We start from the raw sequence: 22,074 nt of genomic DNA on the forward strand, positions 1-22,074 counted from the left end.
TGCATCCCAGGGAGGCCCCAGCGCAACTGCCACTGTGATTCACTAAAGCAAAGGAAGTGTGCTAGTTGAGACCAGGAGGACCAGTCTGCTGCAGACACCACCGGAGACCAGAAGATGGTCATCATCAGAAACCAGCTGATCCAGCCACTGTCTACAGGATATTGCTGAGCTGCCTATGTCCACAAAGCCTGAGTGGGCCTGCTGTGTGACCTTATCCAAGGCCAGCAGAACTCTGAAGTGCCATATTGAGAGTGAAAGACTGATCAAGGCCCTTCAATGCCCAGAGAAGCAGATGCGACTCTACTTGGTTGACCCAAGTCAGAAGGACTCTATCAGGGTATCAGCAAAAGGTAGAGGGAACGAGTGCACAGAAGGGCCCACCCTGAAGCATACTAGGCTTGCACCATTATATTGGGTATCTGGGGAATTTTTGTGATTTATTCTGTCTTGCATCTTCTTGTAACATAAAGAGAAGCAATGCGCGGAACAATGCCATTATTGCACAGCTGGACATGTTCTTGCTTTCTGAACCTATTGTATCCTTACACTATAACCTCCCTGAGAAGCCTGTGATCTCTCACCATTGCTACCACTGACAGTCAAGTGCTGTAGGAAGCTGGCTCTGTATATACTATCTCAAAGTGAGAGATAGTGTGCACAGAGTCCAGGGGTTCCCCAAGAGGCTTGACAGAGGCAATAATAGATAATACTAATGCTCTATTTGTGGTAGTGTGGTCGAGCAGTTAAGCTTATCAGAGGGTAGTGTTAAGCATTTCTTGTACACACACAGGCAATAAATGAGAACACACACTCAATGACTTAACTCCAGGACAACATGTTTTTATATAGCAAAATATTATTTTCTTAATTTATTTTAGAATCACAGGATTCAGATTGCAGGTAAGTACATTAAATGTAAGGTACTTGGCATTGGTAAAGAAAGATATAGGGGGTCATTACGACCTCGGCGGTCTTGTAAAAAGACCGCTGAGGCCGCAGGAGACAGAATACCGCCATTGCCGGCAGTATTCCAGGCTCCCTATTATGACATTTCCGCTGGGCCAGCGGACGGTAACAGTGTTACCGTCCACTGGCCCAGCGGAAATGTCACATCAACATTGCTGCCAGCTCGTAATAGAGCCGGCGGCAAAGCTGACGGGCAGTGAAATGCGCGACGGAGCTATTCCTGGGGGCCCCTGCACTGCCCATGCCAAGTGCATGGGCAGTGCAGGGGCCCCCAGGGGCACCCCAAGTCCCCTTACCGCCAGCCTTTCAATGGCGGTGTGTACCGCCACGGACAGGCTCGCGGTCGGGGACTCATAATCCCCAGGGCAGCGGTGCTTGCACCGCTGCCCTGGGGATTATGACCGCCAGGCGGAAACCTGGCGGGAAAGTGGAGGGGCCGGCGGTATGGCCGTGGCTTTTCCGCCACGGTCATAATTGCTGGCGGAACACCGCCGGCCTGTTGGCGGTGTTACCGCCAACTTACCGCCGGCCGCCAGGGTCGAAATGACCCCCATAATCTCTACCAGATAAGGCGTTACCGAAGGTAAGTAACTTGTCTATCTGATAGAGACTTCTAGCTGCACATTCCTTACCTTTGAATAGATACCTAAGCAATTCCATCCCCAGAGGTGGATCTGAGAACCAATTTGTAGGAAGTTGGCTCTGTATGTACTATTTCAAAGTAAGAAATAGCGTGTCCATCGTTGGCGGCATCCACACCAGAAATGGTGCAGCGAGTCCTATATAAGTGCCACCCAGATGCTTTGACATCAGTTATTTTCTTTCTGCACCAACCACCGCTGATCCTAAAAGAGCTACCCCTCCGTCGTTTATTGACTGGTCTTTTTCCAGCTTTTGTTGAACTCTTTTCAATAATTTTCTCCTGGTGTGTTAAGGTGTTTGGAGAGGGACCATTGTAGGAAGTTGGCTCTGTATATACTATTTCAAAGTAAGAAATAGTGTGCACAGAGTCCAAGGGTTCCCTTTAGAGGTAAGATAGTGGCAAAAAGAGATAATTCTAATGCTCTATTTTGTGGTAGTTTGGTCGAGCAGTAGGCTTATCAGAGGGTAGTGTTAAGCATTTGTTGTACATACACACAGGCAATAAATGAGGAACACACACTCAAAGACAATTCCAGGCCAATAGGTTTTTGTATAGAAAAATATATTTTCTTAGTTTATTTTAAGAACCACAGGTTCAAGATTTACAATCAATACTTTAAATGAAAGGTATTTCACTCAAGTATCATAGGAACTTTGAATCAGCAAAATAGCATGTACAGTGTTGGCAAAAATGGCAATAAGCTATTTTAAAACCAGACACTTAGTGCAAATTTCAACAGTTCCTGGGGGGAGGTAAGTATTTATTAGTTTTGCAGGTAAGTAAACCTTAGGCTTCAGAGGTCGGTGGACCCTGGGGAGAGCGTCGCTTTTGCAGTTTTTCTCGAAGTGGGGAGACAGGCCGGTAGGGCTGGGGCCAAAGCAGTTGGTGTCTCCGTCTTCTCTGCAGGGCTTCAGGTCAGCAGTCCTTCTTCGTCTTAGGTTGCAAGAATCTAGTTTCCTAGGTTCTGGGGTGCCCCTAAATACTGAATTTAGGGGTGTGTTTAGGTCTGGGAGGGCAGTAGACAATGGCTACTGTCCTTGAGTGGGGCTACACCCTCTTAGTGCCTCCTCCCTGAGGGGAGGTGGGCACATCCCTATCCCTATTGGGGCAATCCTCCAAAACCAAGATGGAGGAATTCTAAAGGCAGGGTTCACCTCAGCTCAGGGCACCTTAGGGACTGTCCTGACTGGTGGGTGACTCCTCCTTGTTTTTCTCTATCTCCCCTGGACTTGCCGCCAAAAGTGGGGGCTGTGTCCAGGGAGCGGGCATCTCCACTAGCTGGAGTGCCCTGGGGCATTGTAACACGAAGCCTGAGCCTTTGAGGCTCACTGCTAGGTGTTACAGTTCCTGAAGGGGGGGGAGGTGTGAAGCACCTCCACCCAGAGCAGGCTTTTGTGCCTGTCCTCAGCGAGCACAAAGGCCCTCACCACATGGGGTCAGAAACTCATCTCTCAGCAGCAGGCTGGCACAGACCAGTCAGTCCTGCACTGAACAATTGGGTAAAATACAGGGGGCATCTCTAAGATGCCCTCTGTGTGCATTTTTTTAATAAATCCAACACTGGCATCAGTGTGGGTTTATTATTCTGAGAAGTTTGATACCAAACTTCCCAGTATTCAGTGTAGAAATTATGGAACTTTGGCGTTCCGTCTTGACAAACTCCCAGACCATTTACTTAATATGGCCACAACTTTACTTACAATGTCTAAGAATGGACTTAGACACTGTAGGGGTATATTGCTCATACAGCTATGCCCTCACCTGTGGTATAGTGCACCCTGCCTTATGGCTGTAAGGCTTACTAGAGAGGTGACTTACCTATGCCACAGGCAGTATTTTGTGTGCATGGCATCCTGAGGGGGGATGCCATGTCGACTTTGCCTTTTTCTCCCCACCAACACACACAGACGCTGGTAACGTCACAGGGGAGTACTGTGAACTGAAGGTGGTCGTGCCCTACCGTGAACCGCAAGCAACGTCTGTGGGCAGGCAGAATGGGGATGTGAAAATAAGCGTCCTGCGAGTCCAACACTACCCTCCAGTCTCCTTGATTCCAGGGCAGACAAGATTTGAGCCAACACAAGTATCTTGAACTTCTCCTACTAGAGGAAGAGACCGAGGGATCTAAGGTCTAGGATAGGGTGAAGGCCCTAGTCCTTTATAGGGACTAGAAAGTAGAGGGAATAGCAAGCACAGCCTGCTTGTGGCATTGGAACCCTCTCTACATCTCCCTTGGCCAAGAGTCAACTTTCTCATGGAGAAGGGACAAATGATCCTCAATCATCGGATCGTAAGATGGTAGACTGGATGGAGGGAAAGTCTCGAAGGGGAGGGAATAGCCCCTTTGGACTATTTGTAAAAGCCACAAGTGATGGAATGCCAGTGGCGCAGGTGATGGTGAATCTTGTGCCGAATGGTCCCTGGGGTGGGAGGAAGGCAGACTAGGAGGGTTTAGAGGCTGCTGCATAAGTGCGGGGGTGTTGCGCAGCAGACTGACCAGACCACTGGCCACCTGACAAACAAGGTCGGTGGTTTAATTGCGCTTGGCCATGCCGAGGCTGGGCAGAATGCACAGCACGGTGGCTGGACGGGAACTGGCACAGTTAGAAATCCCTTTCATAGCCACAAAAGGGATAAAAGGCAGTCAGGGGGAGGGGCGACGAGAATCCTTGAAGGGGTCAAGCCTGCCTGGTCTCTGAAGAGATGGGTGTCATCAAAGGGCATGTTCATAAAAGAAGCCTGGACATCCCCTGAAAAGCCAGACATCCTCAGGCAGGTGTGGCTCCTCAGGGACACTGGAGTGGAAACCGCTATGCCTAGCAAAATGATCATGCCAAGTCTGCAACCAATTGTGAACTTTGATGCGTCTCTCCCAGCGGCAACAGCCTGAAAGAGAACAGCCCAGGCTTCCTCCTGAACCTGTGGCAGCACAATCGCAACTGTATCCCATAGTGTGTGAGAATAACAGCCCAAAACTCACGCAGTGTTCACTGACTGTAATGCAAGGCTGGCAGAAACAGACATCTTCCCAAATGAATCAAAATTTTGGATTCACTATTTGGGGGAGCAGTAGGGAATGTGCCTTGGGACGTAGAGGCTTGGACTGTCCAAGCTCTCAGGAGTGGTACCCAGCAGGATGTCAGTGATGGCATCACTGAACAGGAGCAGGGGTTCTGTCGTGGAAGCTTCCAGTTGCAGCTCCTCTGTCAAGAGAATAGTCTTCACGGACACTGAGGGGAGGTGAAGGTCCAGGAACTCAGCCATCCTCCTCACCACTATAGCATACGAAGCTCCCTCCTCTGTAGCCACCCTAGTGGGAGAAAGCATGCCAGTAGTTGAAGATGTATCCAGTACTCTGGCTTCACCCAAGTCCTTTGTAAGGCTGGTATTCTAAAGCATCCAGCAATCCCTCCCATTCTTCCACAAGGCCTGGTCCAGACAAATAGGGCTCAGGATCTGAACGAGGAGGCAAAGATCCTGCCAGAGTTGGGTGATGCACATCCAGCTCTGTGCCAGGGATTACCATGGAGATGGCGCCGCTGGTGAGCATAGGCATTGAGGAACGTTGAGGTGGTTTGACCGACGCCGTTCTGGATTCAGGACTGGATCGCTGGGAGCCCCTTGGCCCCAGGGCCGGAGCCACCAGCATGGAACCCAAGGCAGCCCCCCTTTGATCCCGCAAGTCCGAAAGCACTCCAGCAGGGTCAGACTGACCAAAAATGAGGTGCATGGCCTCATAGAAGTTTTTTTATTTCGGCACGGGTCACGTTGGCTCCCGGAAATTCAGGGAGTTGGCTCAGGGAGAGGTTAAGCAGAACGAGGCCCAGAATGTTGACGCTCCCTCATCAGGTTAGCCAACGTACGAGAAGCTGAATGATGTTTTGACTTCTTGGTTTTCTTTTTATGTCTCAACTTACCTGATTGCCACAAGGACTTCGAATGGGACAACGACTTCGGACTCACAAACAGAACTTCCTCTCAACCGAGACCTATGAAATGTTGTGTGCCGGGCTGCTATCAGCTTTAGGGACCCTTCACTCAAAACTGATTCCAGTGTGCAATTTATTGTAAAATACACCAAGAGGGCATCTTAGAGATGCCCCCTGAATACATAACCGACTTCTAGTGTAGGCTGACCAGTTCCTGCCAGCCTGCCACACACCAGACATGTTTCTGGCCACATGGGGAGAGTGCCTTTGTCACTCTGTGGCCAGGAACAAAGCCTGTACTGGGTGGAGGTGCTTCTCACCTCCCCCTGCAGGAACTGTAACACCTGGCGGTGAGCCTCAAAAGCTCACCCCCTTTGTTACAGCGCCCCAGGGCATCCCAGCTGGTGGAGATGCCCGCCCCTCCGGCCACTGCCCCCACTTTTGCCAGCAAGGCTGGAGGAGATAATGAGAAAAACAAGGAGGAGTCACCCCTCAGTCAAGACAGCCCCTAAGGTGTCCTGAGCTGAGGTGGCCCCTGCCTTGAGAAATCCTCTATCTTGAGTCTGGAGGATTACCCCGATAGGATTAGGGATGTGCCCCCCTCCCCACAGGGAGGAGGCACAAAGAGGGCGTAGCCACCCTCAAGGCCAGTAGCCATTGGCTACTGCCCTCCCAGACCTAAACACACCCCTAAATTCAGCATTTAGAGGCTCCCCATATCCCAGGAAAGCAGATTCCAGCAACCTGAAGAAAGAAGAAGGACTACTGACCTACAAGCCTGCAGAGAAGGAGGAAGACGACAACTGATTGGGCCCCAGCCCTACCGGCCTGTCTCCAGCTTCGAAAACCTGCTCCAGCGAAGCATCCGACAGGGACCAGCGACCTCTGAAGCCTCAGAAGACGCCCTGGACTACAGGACCAAGAAACTCCCATGAACAGCGGCCCTGTTCAAAACCTGCAACTTCTTTGCAACAAAGAAGCAACTTCCAAAGACTTCACGATTCCCGCTGGAAGCGTGAGACTTCACACTCTGCACCCGACGCCCTCAGCTATACCTGCAGAAAACCAACACCTCAGGTAGGACTCCCCGGCGACTGCGAGCCCGTGAGTAACAAGAGACGACCCCCCTGAACTCCCACAGCGACGCCTGCAGAGAGAATCCAGAGGCTCCCCCTGACCACGACAGCCTGTAACAAGGGACCCGACGCCTGGAACCAACTCTGCACCAGCAGCCTCCAGGACCTGAAGGAACCAAACTTCAGTGCAAGAGCGACCCCCAGGTGACCCTCTGCTTGGCCCAGGTTGTGGCTGTCCTGAGAAGCCCCCCCTGTGCCTGCCTGCAACGCTAGAGTGACCCCCGGGTCCCTCCACTGTTTTCAATCTAAAATCCGACGCCTGCTTTGCTCACTGCACCCGGCCGTCCCTGTGCCGCTGAGGGTGTACTTTGTGTGCCTTCTCGTGTCCCCCCGGTGCTCTACAAAACCCCACAGGTCTGCCCCCCGGGGAAGCAGGTACTTACCTGCTGGCAGACTGGAACCGGAGTACCCCTGTTCCTCATAGGCGCCTATGTGTTTTGGGCACGTCTTTGGCCTCTGCACCTGACCAGCCCTGAGCTGCTGGTGTGGTAACTTTGGGGTTGCCTTGAACCCCCAACGGTGGGCTGCCTATGCCCCAAACTTGAGACTTGTAAGTGTTTTACTTACCTCCAAAACTAACCTTTACTTACCTCCCCCAGGAACTGTTGATTTTTGCACTGTGTCCACTTTGAAAATAGCTTTTTGCCATTTTTACAAAGACTGTACATGATATTGTTTTCATTCAAAGTTCCTAAAGTATCTAAGTGAAATACCTTACATTTAAAGTATTAACTGTAAATCTTGAACCTGTGGTTCTTAAAATAAACTAAGAAAATATATTTTTCAATATAAAAAACCTATTGGCCTGGAATAAGTCTTTATGTGTGTGTTCCTCATTTATTGCCTGTGTGTGTACAACAAATGCTTAACACTACCCTCTGATAAGCCTACTGCTCGACCACACTACCACAAAATAGAGCATTAGAAGTATCTACTTTTGCCACTATCTTACCTCTAAGGGGAACCCTTGGACTCTGTGCACACTATTTCTTACTTTGAAATAGTATATACAGAGCCAACTTCCTACAATGGTCCCTCTCCAAACACCTTAACACACCAGGAGAAAATTATTGAAAAGAGTTCAACAAAAGCTGGAAAAAGACCAGTCAATAAACGACGGAGGGGTAGCTCTTTTAGGATCAGCGGTGGTTGCTGCAGAAAGAAAATAACTGATGTCAAAGCATCTGGGTGGCACTTATATAGGACTCGCTGCACCATTTCTGGTGTGGATGCCGCCAACGATGGACACAGGGCAGATCTATGTCACCTAGATTCAGTCTGATGCCTGGAGAGAATTCAAAGGTAAGGAATCTGCAGCTAGAAACCTCTATCAGATAAGCTTAAAAAATATCACATGACTTACAATGTGTGCAGATAGGGCTCTCCAGATGCCAGAGGTGCCTTGCAGAGAACCGTGATTATCAATATGACTGTAAAGGGCATAATTGTAACTTACCTCTCCTCTCTTGTCATGCCAGGAACTTGGACTCAATGTGCCTTCTACCTCCATGGCTGTCCCAGCCTCTTCTCCATGAAGAGGACTTGACAGAACAGAAACATCTGACGGTGGTACGGGGGACGAGGATGGACATTCCACTGGAGCTATCATATTGGCGGGCATCAGGGCTCCAACTACTGCATCCCTAGCCATGATAAAAGAGTTTAATGTGAAATTTACCAACATAATAGTCAGCATTAATAGGCCCTTTTCATGCATACTTTAAAAATAAACCTGTTAGCTTTGATTGAGGTTTCCTTTTTTTTATTTTTCTACTTGCGTTTGAAAAAGACCCCCATCAGAAAGGATAAAGAATTTACTAACCATAAATAATAAACTGGTATTTCACAAGTGATCACAAGCAATTATTGATAGGTACATCAAACCTCCATGTTGCAGTGGCTGTTTGGACAAGAGGTAAGCTACTTAACTATCTTATTTTTTTTTTGGGTGTAAAATAATTAACCCTCATTTTTATTAGTCATGTTAATGCAACTTAAAACAGTTAAAATACCTGCACAATTAAAAAACAAGTTACTTACCTAAGTTAACACCTTATCTAGTAGAGACTGTAGGAGGCTGACTCAGTTTAGGGTGTACACCTACGGTGTGGTACCCTATACTAAGTACAGGCAACCTTTAGTGATAGTGTTTAGGTGTCTAGATAGCAAAAGCTCTCTAGAGGTAGCTGTTGTGAGCAGCTAAAGCTTACCCAGGAGGAGTGTAAAGCACTTGTAATACCACAATAGTCAGTCAGTAACTGTTACACAAGAATGGACCACACCAAGTTAAGTACCAGAAATCCCACAGGCGCCCTTTGTGCAGAGTTGTTATCGAGCTCGGTATCCCATTGGCTAACACAGGACCATCGCAGTTGGAGTTTTATAGAACCAGGACCCTTCCCAGTGGGCCCTGAGGAAAGCAGTTGGCACAAAGAAGCTTGGAGAGTGACACACCTGTGGGTACCAAGAAGACCATATAACCTACACCAGGGAGCACAGGTGTACAGGTGCATAGGGGTGAAATGGCACCGAAAACGACTGTTGAAGTCAATGGAAACCTCGATTGTCCAGCTGCTGTCACAAACGGGACCAGTTTGGTGGAGCCCAAGGGTGGAACCCGGACGTGAAGAACCTGAAAAAGAAGAGGGCACTGCGGACGCGCCTTCTGTTTCCCCTCACCTGGGGGCCTGGGCGGAGCAGCAGTCGTGAAGGGCAGGAGCCCTTTAAAAAACTTCATAGCGCTCCCGCTCGCGGGATCGCGGGACGCGCCTTCTGTTTTCCCTCACCTGGGGGCCTGGGCGGAGCAGCAGTCGTGAAGGGCAGGAGCCCTTTAAAAAACTTCATTGCGCTCCCGCGCGCGGGCGCACCCGGGCCAAGGGCGGGCCCGTCCGTGCCCGTCAAGAGACCGAAGGAGGCCGGGCTGGACCCCCCCTCTGGGCTCTAAGGTAGGGCACCAGTTCACCTAGTACAGGGCAGTATTTCAAAATCCCTTTTTCACATAGTGTTGTAGTGTCACTCTCCAATAGGGAAGCGCAAGGCAAAAGATAGCCCGGTATCGGGCTCTGCTAAATCTAAAATACCTAAAACCAACAAGGCTACGCTACCCCATACTAACTGTGTTGCTAAGGAAATTGACGATCTGATAGAAGAGGTAGAACAGATCATAAATAACAAGGAGAGGGTTCAACGAAAGGAGCTAAAATCTGGCACTCTTATTCCATTTCTAACATCCAGATCACATATTGCCTCCAATTCACAACCTGTTGTTTCATCTCACCAGCCGTTAGCCTGTCAAGGCCCCACTAGCTCCAGTAGTTCTCCCACTCTCTCTGTACTTCACTCTGACTCGGAAGTACCCAGAGCCTAAGCAACACACCCTATAATTCCCTGTTCTAATCGTTTTCCTCCTCTGGCGCCCCATGATCTGGATAACCATCAACCATCTCCCACAACCTTGCCACGCACAGAGAGTGCTCCCCTGCAAAACGACTTGTTAGCACTGGTGTCTAGCCTTAAGAGCGGAGTTGGTGAGCTGAGATCCTTACTGCTTGAAATTACCACCCTCCTCAAAAATAAACATTCTCTCCCTACTTGTGAGCCCAAGCCAAACCCTATGACAACTAAACACCCACTCGCAAAAGGCGTCCTGTCAACTGGGCCCCTGCCACTGCCACCAAGTGCAGCAGGTCTTATAGAAGATCAGTGTCCTGATAGCCAGCGCATGTCCTCTCTCGGAAGTAATATTCCTCTTCTTTCTAATGTTCCCTTTAAATGGGACACCACCAAAGCTTCCCGTCAAAATTCTAATTTAACTAATAACAACTATATATATATATGTGCAATGTTCCACTTTTGCCTCCAAACATGCGAGAAGACAAAGCTTCACTAGTCAACAAGGTCTCGCACTGGCTGAGACATGTCAGAGGTTGTGGTTCAATCATTCATGTTGACATTTTATCTGTCGAACGAGCCAATGGTTCATCTGGTTCTCCTGGTCGCAGTGATTTTATAAAACTCAATCTCAAAAATTCCCATTTGGTAGCAGGTCTCCTAGATATGGAAGCACGGACCACAAGCAGGAAGCCCTCTGCTATTTTTCTCACCGTTAGCTGCCCTACTGTTGGTCAAATGCGGCCAAATTCTTTCATCAGAACAGCTAACTTGGTCTCGAACTGCTCTGCAAACATTCAAGATCTTAGACCACCAGGCCACCAGGTTCGAAGAGATCCACTATCTGATCTGGTTCCTATGACCAGCTCTGGTCTTGCTCCAAGGGGCCAAACAGTATACGATCTCGATTTTCAGGGGGCTACCTCGGACATTGACTGACTATGTTTTACTAACCCTTGCACTTCCATTTTCAGTTCAGATTCAGTGGCTATTGATTCTCCACCTAATTCATCCACTCCGGGCGTCGCTCTTCTATCGGATCTACAACCTGAAACTATTAACAAATTCACAAACTCATTCATGGCGAAACCTATTGATAGCTATTCTCCAGATGACATTACTACGAATTTAAGCTGTCCTACCCCTCAGGAAACAGCAAAACTTCTGTCCTGGAATGTGGCTGGCATTAATGGCAAACTCGCTGATACTGAGTGGGGGACATCTGTCGAAAATTTTAATGTCTGCATGTTTCAGGAAACTTGGGCAACACATTGTACATACAGACAGGGGTTTAGTTCCTTTTTTAAACCTGCTAAGCCATCCTCAGCAGGTAGGGCGGCAGGGGGTTTAACTACTTGGGTAAAATCTACAGAGGTGGGAGGAATAAAGGAGATATATGTGGATTCTTACGACATTTTGGCTGTTGGCATCCATCCAGTCTCAGGCTCTCCTGTTCTTTGTATAAATATCTACAGCAGGCCGGGACCTTCCAACCATCGCTCAACTACTATTGAGCTATTGAATACCTTAATCCCAGACCTCCGTCTTAAATACCACATTATAATAGCAGGAGATTTTAATGTCCAATATGAACTTAACGCATACCACATAGAGGTTATGCAGCTTGAAGATAGTGTATGGAACATCCCTTCTTTTTTTATTCCTCATTCCATCCAGCAAAATCCATATAAATTGTGTGTCAGGGCTTCACAGATAATAGACCTTATGATATCCCATGGCCTCCGTTTTGGTAATGGCCGCTTCCCAGCTGACATTCCTGCCAGACCAACTTTATTCAGGGGCCCATATAGTAATAAACTGGACTACATTTTCTTTGATTTAAGAGCTTGGCACTACATACTAGACGTGGAAGTGGGCAACCCCCCCACACTAGCGATCATGCCCCTCTCCAGATCACGTACAAGAGATCTCTTTTAGCAGGAGCTGTATTTCCTCCAGCTTCTTCCATTGCTATGGAGTTGTCTAGCAATAGGCGTACGGTAAGATGGGACTCCTTTGAGCAATCAAAAAAGCTTCGAGAAAAATTGTGTGTTTTAACTTCTTCCCACCAGCTATTTGATGATAGCCTTACTTTTGCTCCAACCGATGTACTGTCTCTCCATCTGGACCTCTTTGTTACTCTGAAAGAGTTGTTTACTAAATGTCCTAGGCCACCGACTAACTCCCGTACCCAACCCCACTCTAAATGGTTTAACAAGAGGTGTAGGAGGCTAAAAATACCTTGGTCAATGTGTTAAGGACAAAGGATAGACCAGGTATTATTAATGCTAGACGTCATTATGCCTCTACATGTAACAAAAGCAAACTTGAGTATGAAGAGGGGCTTTGGAGCAATTTACTTGAGGCAGCTATGGTCCACGACTCCAAACGGTTCTGGTTTCTGGTCTCTTGCAGTGATCAGAACCGAGCACCTTATCTGGAGTCTCATATTACTCCTGACGCCTGGCTCTTTCATTTCAAGGAACTGTATGGCCCCAAGCCGGCTAGTGATGTACCAAGTCTGGGAGAGTCGACAACTTTGGGTGAGCCTACGCCCTCCTTGCCTCCCTTCACATTGAATGAAACTGTGCTGGCCATCACTGCCCAGAAAGCAGCAAAGGCCCCAGGGTCGGATGGGATTCCCTCTGACATGTTTAAAGCGGACCAGAACATCTGGAGTCCATACATTAACAGGCTCTCCAACGCCATTTTATTTACCAGATCTTACCCTGAATCATGGAAAGAGGCAATTATTGTGCCCATACACAAGAAAGGAGAGAGGAATTCCCCGGGAAATTATAGACCCATCAGCATTCTCGACAATCTTCAAAAAATATTTTGTCACCAATTGTGGAGCAGGCTGAGTAAATGGATAGTAGAAAATCAAATCCTAAATCACCTCCAAGCGGGTTTTAGAGAAAAAATCAGTACAATAGATCAGATATTCTGTTTTATTTCTATCAAATGGAAAGTTGTTGATGTAGACTTAGGTCATCTATATGTAGCATTTGTTGACCTAAAATCAGCCTTTGATTTAGTACCCCGCTACAAACTGTGGGAGGTCTTGTCCAAAACAGGAGTTCCTTGCTCTATTCTAAATATTATCAGAGATCTCTATACTGGCAATTATGGAAGAATCAGATGGGGCCATCAAGGTGAATTAACTGAAAAATGTCCTACCGCTCGCGGCGTAAGACAAGGCTGTGTGCTTGCCCCTACCTTATTTCTCCTCTTCATAAATGCATGTATTCCTTATCTTATGGAGTGTTCCAATGATGCCCCCAAACTAGGAGGGCAGAAGATCCCCTGCCTCCTATTTGCTGATGACACCTTGCTGATATCCCAAACAGCCACAGGTCTTTCAACCCTGCTCTCGAGGTTCATGGATTTCTGTAATGACCATGGCCTTGAAATTAATCGACTAAAAACCAAGTGTATGGTGTTTGGGGATAAAAAAAGGCAGGATGCGACGACCTATCTATCTAGAGGGTGCCACGCTGGAAAGAGTTAGCGACTTTGACTACCTAGGCCTGAAATTAGAAGACTCGCATAAGTGGCACTGTCATATCCAGAAGGCCACCCTCTGACTGAAACAACGGGCGAGTGGCATTGTAAGATTCGCAGCTAGATCTCCTAGCTTTGCCATGACGCCCGCTGTCGAAATTTACAAATCACAAGCAAGAGGGGGGGCCACTTATGGAGCCGAACTGTGGGGCCACTGTAGTTTAGACGATCTGACAAAGGTGGAAAACTCCTTCTTAAGGTCGTTGCTAAGAGTTCCTTCCAGCACCCCAATGCTCCCAATTCGAATGGATTTAAACTTGCCCCCCATCAGCCAGATCGCCGCACTTAGGCCCTTGTTATATTGGATTCATCTATGGTCACTAGACTCCCTTGCCCCCTATAGATGTGGGCTAGTCAATTTGATGGCCAACAACACCAGTTCAAAAATCAAGTGGTGTGTATACGTAGAACGGACCTTCTCACTACTTGGTTTGGGGTCTTACTGGAAGGACCAGCTATCTATCCCAAAAAATGCAACACAGACAATAAAGGACGCGTTCTGGCTCTATGTCCAACTTTTACAATTGTCTGCTGTTTCGCCATCTTCCATGACGGGCAACTTCCTACAATTCAAATGCCACTATGAACCTGTGCAATATATGGACATAGTTTCTTCCCCACATGCACGTGCATTATACATTAGATTTAGGATAGGCTCTCTTCCTCTGCGTACCCTTACATATAAATGGTCTAACACTAGTTGCACTTCTAAGATGTGCCCGATGGGCTGTGCCAGAGAAGAATCTATAACCCACATCCTTTTTCAATGCCCCGCATACCACAAACAGAGAGTCCGTTGGATTATTCCTTTATGTAGGAAAATTGGTTTTAAAAACTGTTCACTGGCTTTGAGAATTTTTAAATCTGACTCATCTGTTTTAGTGGCTTGCTGCCTGGCAAAATATCTAGATTCTATCTGGCATAATAGACTGAATACGCTAAAAAAAATAGAGGAAAAGCTAACAATGGATGTGGGGACGGTCATTGATGAACCCATTTTTGTATGCACTTATCATTTTATATTGCCTAGATGTATTTCTTTCTTCTTTTTTATGCTTAGATATTTTTATATTTTTAAACAGAAATGTCTTATTTTATGTGATATGTTTGGCTAGGTTTGTATTTGACTTTTAATACCCACTATGCATTTTTATACAACTCTATAATATGGTATGAATTTCCAGTAGGAAAAATGCTTATGTCTAACACTTTTTATGTAGCTTAATCTCTTATGTTCGAAAATTTCTTTTATGTAGCTTGTCGTTTTGCTAAACCATGAAACTGTTAATTGTGATGTGCTTTTATGGTATTTACTTTTATCGAAATAAAGCTAATGAAATATGAATATGAATAAGAGGGCACTGTCCAGACCACTCGGAGATGTCCGTGCAGTGCAGATAGGCAATGCTCACCCTCTTAGAGGTGAAGTTCCTGCAGGACGGTGAAGGAAGTAGTCCAGTGGGTGAGTCCAGGGGATGCAGGAGATCCTTGAAGTCCCCCACAAGTTGTCCCCACACTGGTCACCGGACTCCAGGAGGGCCAACAAGAAGCCTTGGTAAATGCAAATAGCTGTTGCAAGGAAGATTGTAGGTTCTTGAGGACCAGCAAGTTCCTAGTGTCTCGACCCTTGGAAGAGAGTCAGGGCAGGCCTTCAGCAGGGAGGAAAGCCATCCAGAGTCGGAGCAGCCCCCCACGAGTGACCCACTGGCAGCAGGCACTAGGAGGTGCAGGGAGGCCTCAGCAGTACAGCAAAACTGGAGTTCCATCTTGCAGGAGCTGCAGAGTGGATGCTGATATTCGAGTTGCAGAGTGATGCAGGTTGGGGCTTCTTGGACCCTGAAGATCTCCTGCAGGAAGGGTCAACAAGCCTTGGCAAGAGCAACTGTCCCCGTGCACAGGGTTCCGTTCCAGTTGCAACAGCAAGGGCTCACTGTCTCCCAAGTTGGTCAGAAGACAAGAGGAACCCACAGAGGACCATAGAACTACCATCTGTGAGCAGAGCCTTTTTGTTGTCCATGGGACAGCAGGATCCACCAGCCAGTCCTTGTTGTCTTGAGGTGGCTGTGGATGCAGGCGAGTGTCTCCTTAAATCCAAGAGAATTTCTTCTTGCTTCTTGGATGCAGACTGAGACCTTGTGACCAGGGAGGATGCACAGCCACAGATGTTGCAGAAATCTTGCCGGAGATAGAGAAACAATGTTGCAGTGGGAGACTTCCCAACTGGATAGTCTTGTTTCAGTTCCAAAAGCAGATCACCAGAGGTTCCGGAGGCCAGGAGCAGAAGATGTCTTGCAGCAAGTTCCTTGTAGAGTCTTGCTAGACGAATCTGAGGACCCCCCTTGGGGGAGCCATTAAGTAACCCTAAAAGGGGGTTGGTCACTCTCTGTAGTGACCCAACTATCAGAGGGGGGTCAGAGACATCATCTACTTGGCCTAGCCATTCAGATGCTCCCAGGGCCCTCTGCCCATCGTGTTTCCAAGATGGCAGAATCATTTGGCCACCTGGCGGAGCTCTGTGCACCTCCCTAGGGGAGGAGCTGGACAGGGGGGCAGTCACTCCCCTGTCCTTTGTGTAGTTTCGAGGCCGAACGGGAACCGGGGACTCCCTGAACTGCGGCAAACAGGATAATGCAAGGAGGGCACCAAATATACCCTTCAAAGCAGTCTGATGGTGCTCAGAGGCCATCCCACCCCACCCCAGCCCTTACACACCTAATACACAGGGGGAGGTTATCAAACAACTCCCTTGCAGAAAATCCTTTCTTCTGCCTCTCCGACACGAGCCTGGCTCACCAGCAGGAGGGCAGAACAGTGTCTGGGGTCAGAAGAAGCACAGGCTGCCAGCTGGGCCCCCGTAAGGCTGCACAGGCAAAGCTGGGGGATCCTCTAAGGAACGCCTAGAGTATATGGGATCATGCAACTAGCACTGGAATCGGTGTAGTTGCATGATTCAAACATGTTTGATACCAAACATGCCTAGGTTCAGAGATGCCATTATGTAGCTGGACTACTCATGTTGACCAGTGTCCACTACATACCTTAAGGTGGCTTCCCTGCCTTACAGAGTCCAGGAATTGGCCTGGGGTGTGTAGGGGTATCCTGCTGATGCAGGGGTACCCTCACACTTAGGGACATGCACCTTGCCCTTGGGCTGAAGGGCCTACCAGAGGGGTGACAGAGTTTCTAAGTGCAGTGACCAAGTTTGGTGGTGAATTGGAGCATGCGCCATTGCACACAGCCGACACAGTTTGCATGGGCTCCCATGGGTGGCACAATGCAGCCCATGGGGGACCCCTGGTGTGCCAATGCCCAGGGTACCTAGACATCATATACTAGGAACTTACACAGGTGCACCAGTATGCCAATTGCGGGTATAGAAAGTTTACAAGGAAGCAAATTTAGAGGAGAGAGCACAGTCACTTGGATCCTGGTTAGCAGGATCCCAGTGAACTACAATCTACATCAGGCAAAAAAGTGGGGGTCAATATGCTACAAAGATGGCACTTTCCTACATAAACATGTCTTTAGGTTTGGTGAAGCCATTATGTTGTTGGACATCTTGTGTTCACCAGTGTCCTCTACATAACTTAAGATGGCTTCCTTGCACTTACAAAACCCAGAAAATTGAGTCTGGGGTTTGTAGGGGCAACTCTGCTCATGCAGGGGTGCCCTCACACATAGAACCATGCACCCTGCCCTTAGGCTGAAGGGCCTTCCGTAGGAGTGACCTACAGGGTCAGAGTGCAGTGACCATGATATAAGGCAAACCTTGTATCTGCAGTGAAAAGTGCATGCACCATTTCACCCAGGCTGCAGTGACAGGCCTGTCATAACAGTTTGCATGGGTCCATATGGGTAGCATAATATGTGCTGCAGCGCATGGGGGACCCCTGGTGTGCCAATGCCCTGGGTACCGATGTACCATATACTAGGGACTGATATGGGTGCACCAGTATGCCAATTGTAGGATGTAAAAGTTACCATACAACTAAATTTAGGGGAGAGAACTCTGACACTGGGGTCCTGATTAACAGGATCCCAGTGTACTACAGTCTAAACATACTGACACCAGGCAAAAAGTGGGGGTAAATATGCCAAAAAGATACTACTTTCCTACAGAAAGGAATACGTAAGGCCGGAGCTCCACTTGAGATGAAAAGATTCTCTGAGCGAAAGCTGCCTCGGAAAATCCAGCATGCAACACTGCTGACATCGAGCATTCTCGGCAGTGGCCAACAGATCTAACTAAGGCTCTCCCCACTCGTGAAAGAGGCACTGGACTTCCTCCGGTTGGAGATGCCATTCATGACCCGGTAGGCATCATCAGCTGAGTTTGTCCGCTCTGGAGTTCAGAGAGCAATAGGTATATGCGCCCTGGTAGTCCACCCACATCCAGAGGTGCAGCGCTTCTTGACAAAGGGATAACGACCCCACCCTATTTATTGCAGTACCACGTGATCTTAGTGTTATCCATGACCACCTGTATCAGCCTTCCCCTGATTGAAGGAAGAAAGACTTTCAATGCCAAACAGATCGCTAGAAGCTCCAAAAGGTTGATGTGTAGTCTGGAGTCTGTCAGAAGCCAGAGTACTCTATTCTCCACCTCTCTTAGATGGCCGCCCCATCCCAGGGGTGTGGCATCTGTCACTAGAGTCGGCTTTGGTTAAGGATGGGAGAGGGGTCGGCCACTGACCCCATTGTGGTTCATAAGCCACTATGCAGATCTTTTGCACTTCCCACCAAGATTTGGACCCATTCTGAGAGATTTCCGTGATGCTGTGCCCATTGGAACTTCAGGTCCGCCTGTAAAGCTTGCAAATGCCAACAGGCATGCATAACAAGCAGCATGCAGAAGGCCATGAGGCCCCAGAAGTCTCAGTCAATTCCACCGAAAATCAGAACAGGGGCTGAAACATCGGTATCATAGCCTGAGTATTCTGGACCTGTCACTTGGGATAGGCCCAAAACTGCACTATGTTTAGAACAACTCAGATGAAAAGGTGTGTCTGAGAGGGAGTCAGGTGTGACGCTGGCACATTGACGGTGAACTTCAGCGAGTGCAGGAGGTTTACCGTGGTCTGCAGGTGGGAGACAAATGTCTGTGGCAAGCCCACCTTAAGCAGTCAATCATCGAGGTAGGGAAAGACTAGAACCCCTGACCTCTGTAGATGAGCTGAAACCACCACCATCACCTTTGGGAACACCCAAGGAAGACATTGCAAACTGAAGGGGCTCTTGGCTCTCAATGAACCACAGGTAATATCTGTGGGCAGACAGGACAGGGATGTGAAAATATGCATTCAGCAAGTACAGTGCTAGCATCCAGTATCCTGGGTCGGGGCAGTCACAACTTAAGCGAGTGTGAGCATTTTGAATTCCTCCTTCTTGGGGAAGAGATTGAGAAGGCACAGGTCTAATATAGGATAAAGGCCTCTGTGTTCCTTGCCACCAGGTAGAAGCGGGGATAGCTACTACAACCTACTTCTGATGGCAGGACTCTCTCTATAGCTCCCTTGGCTAAAAGAACCAACACTTCAGGACAGAGTACGGCATGGTAGTCCTCCATCAGCCTGTCCTAAGTGGGTGGAATGGATTGAAGGGTGGTCACAAAGGGGATGGAATATCCCTTTGGATGATCTGCAAAACTTAACGGTCGGATGTGATAGACCTCCAGGAGTGACAAGCGATGGCAGATCCTGTGATGGCTGGAGGGAAAACTAAAGTGGCTTGGCAACTGTGGCTGCCGGGGGAGGATGGTTGACTGGCCCGACCACTTGCCTCACAGTGATCTATGTGAACGGCGTCCTCTTCCACAAACAGATTGGGCAACCTGCTGGCCGTGGTGGCTGGGAGGGTAGAGATGCAGCAGCTGAAAGCCCCTTCCATGGCCACGAAAGGGGCAGAAGGTGGACTGCCCTTAGCCCTGCTCTCTTCAACAAGATCCATCGCTAAGTCTGCCTTCTCTCCAAATAAACGGGAGCCATCAAAGGTCAGCCCATGGTGCCTAAGGACACAGTAGAGGGGTCGGCCCGCCTAAAATTGTGGGGCATGGCCTCATAAAATTCCTTTAGCTGAGCTGGGGTTGCTCCACCTCCAAGGAAATCATGGAGATGTGGAGTCAGCCCAGACGCAGACTCCACCACAGAGCTAGGCCCCAACTGTTGATGGCCCCCGCATCTCGTCAGAAGACTTGTGTTCTTCTTCATGTGGGACTTACCAGGTTTTCCAGATGACTATGATGGGGATGATGATTGCCAGGTTTGGCTCAGTGAACGGTCTCGGGACCCTTGTCATGACTGAAATTTGGAATGCCAGGAAGTCGAATGGCGTTGGGCAGCAAAGAGCTTGAGTGTCCGGTCCCTCAGGATGCATGGCGCTGCAATTGCCGCACTTCTTGACATCATGATCGCATTTCAGACACCAAAGGCAAACCAAGTGCAGGTATGTCACCGACATTGTTTGAAATGTGCCTTTTTGGTGGACATCCTCACACCAGGAGACAAAGTCTGGAAAAAATATTCAACAAAAGGCCAAAAGAGGCCTGCATGGCCACCATCCTGAAACCCCATCTATCAAGAGCTAGGTAAGTGTTCTCCATCATGTGTGTTTCTTGTAATAGTACCACATCAGGTGTGTGGGTTTTAAGTCATTGCAGTACAATCATCCTCTTAATTTTGTACCCAAGCCTGCTGACATTCTGGGACAAGAGCTTCACAGAGGATTCCCCTGTCATTCTTTCCATATCATAACTTGGGTCTGAGCACTCAAGGGTCCATCTAGCGTCCTCGCTAATTGAAGGGTCTGGACAGCCAGTGCGGGCGGCTATGTTTGCTAGGGTGAATTGACAGCGCATGAAAACAAAGTAAAAACCTAGATAACAACCAAATTATAATGAAACATTCTCAATGTAAACCCACTTTCCCTGCATAGCGACTTTGAACTGCCCTCCATCAAAAACAAATTGTAGCGCACCTGACACCCCAACCAGAGCCTAAAACAGGGTGTAGTGGTTGCAATCCAAAGTTCACCCCGCCTCCCCATCCCGCCCAATGTCTTACTGTATATCGTTGTCAAGCAATTAGTCTCTAGGCCGTCAAGGCTCCCACTAGCCCTGTATTAAGTTTCCGTTCACTTCTCCAGTACGTCTCTAGTCCTGCCTCAGCTTGGGTCTCATGTTTATGTCGGTAGTCTCGAATGTCAGCACAGGGCGTCAAACCAGTCCCCTGGAACTCCCTTTTTTGCAGCCTTCTGTGAATCTATTGTCTGTATTGATCATTGGGTCAATTCCTCCTCAACAGTGGCTCTTCGATCTGGGCCCTTCCCATCCGTGCATTTTGGCATGAGCAATTCAGAGTTCCTGTCCTCTCTGCTAGCCTCCAGTCCTCCATCCAGTTCCCGGCCTTCTCTGGGGATCCAAAATTGCACATTTTCCCTTCTGCCACCACTCTCAATTTGGCTGGGAACAGCACTGAATATTCAAGCTCCAGCTTTTTCAATGTCTGCTTCACTTCATCAAACCTGCGGTGGCGTTGTTGGACCCTAAGAGTAAAGTCTGGGAAAAAGCTGTAGGAAGCAGGCTTAGTGTGTGGTCTGCACCTACGGTGTTATCACCTTATACTAGGACCAGGTATCCCCTATTAGTGAAGAATAGGCAGTGTCTAGGAAGCCACGGCTCTCTAGAGGTAGCTGTGGATTAACAGCCAAGACATGCAAAGCTTATACAATGCCACTATAGCCACACAGCACTCTCACATATGAAAGAACAACATAGTGTTACGAAAATAAAGGTACTTTATCAGGATAACACAAATACTAGAATACTTATAGGCAAGGCCCCCAACTGGAGGTAAGTAAACACACTATTATATATACATTAGCAAAAGTAATAGAAAATAGTGAGGTCCCTACGGGAGGGACAAACCATGTAGTAATAAACTTGAATGGAAGATGCAGTCCCCCACCCAAGGTTGTGGAATCATTAGAGGGGAGCTGAAAGAACTAGGAACCCCAAGAAGTGAGTACCAGAGTGACCCCCAGCGACCAGGAAAGCAGAGGTAAGTACCTGGTTTTCCCCAAAACCAACAGGAGGACTTAGGAAAAAGATTGTGCAAGACCCAAACAAGACTGTAAGAAACCAAAGGTGGATTCTGACAGAAGAGGACCTGCAAAGGAAGGGAACCAAGTCCAGTTCGTGATATGGACAAAGCCCCACTTTTGGCTGCAAGTCCAGTGGGAAAATTAGGGAAAATGGGGAGGAGTGACCACCGCAGCTAGGACCACCCCTAAGGTGTCCAGAGCTGAGGGGACCCCCTCCCCAAAGGGAGTGGACACAAGAAAGTGTAGCCACCCTCAGGAACAAGAGCCATTGGCTAAAACGCACCTAAATCTAGGCTTTAAGGGCCTCCCTGAACCCAGCTAACCAGATTCCTGGCAATCTGACAAGAAA

General features: G+C 48.3%; 1 protein-coding gene across 4 annotated transcripts in view; it reads right to left on the reverse strand.

Annotated features, from left to right (window-relative positions):
• Positions 1-22,074, reverse strand: part of HERC2 (HECT and RLD domain containing E3 ubiquitin protein ligase 2) — a 1,448,528-nt gene that overhangs the window by 423,769 nt on the left and 1,002,685 nt on the right. For all 4 annotated transcript variants that reach the window (XM_069204283.1, XM_069204284.1, XM_069204285.1 and 1 more), the window contains exon 67: positions 8,131-8,317. In XM_069204283.1, the coding sequence (XP_069060384.1) occupies positions 8,131-8,317 (187 nt within the window). The remainder of the gene's footprint in view (positions 1-8,130; positions 8,318-22,074) is intronic.

The sequence above is a fragment of the Pleurodeles waltl genome, chromosome 8 (assembly GCF_031143425.1).
Source record: "Pleurodeles waltl isolate 20211129_DDA chromosome 8, aPleWal1.hap1.20221129, whole genome shotgun sequence".
Classification (NCBI taxonomy): domain Eukaryota; kingdom Metazoa; phylum Chordata; class Amphibia; order Caudata; family Salamandridae; genus Pleurodeles; species Pleurodeles waltl.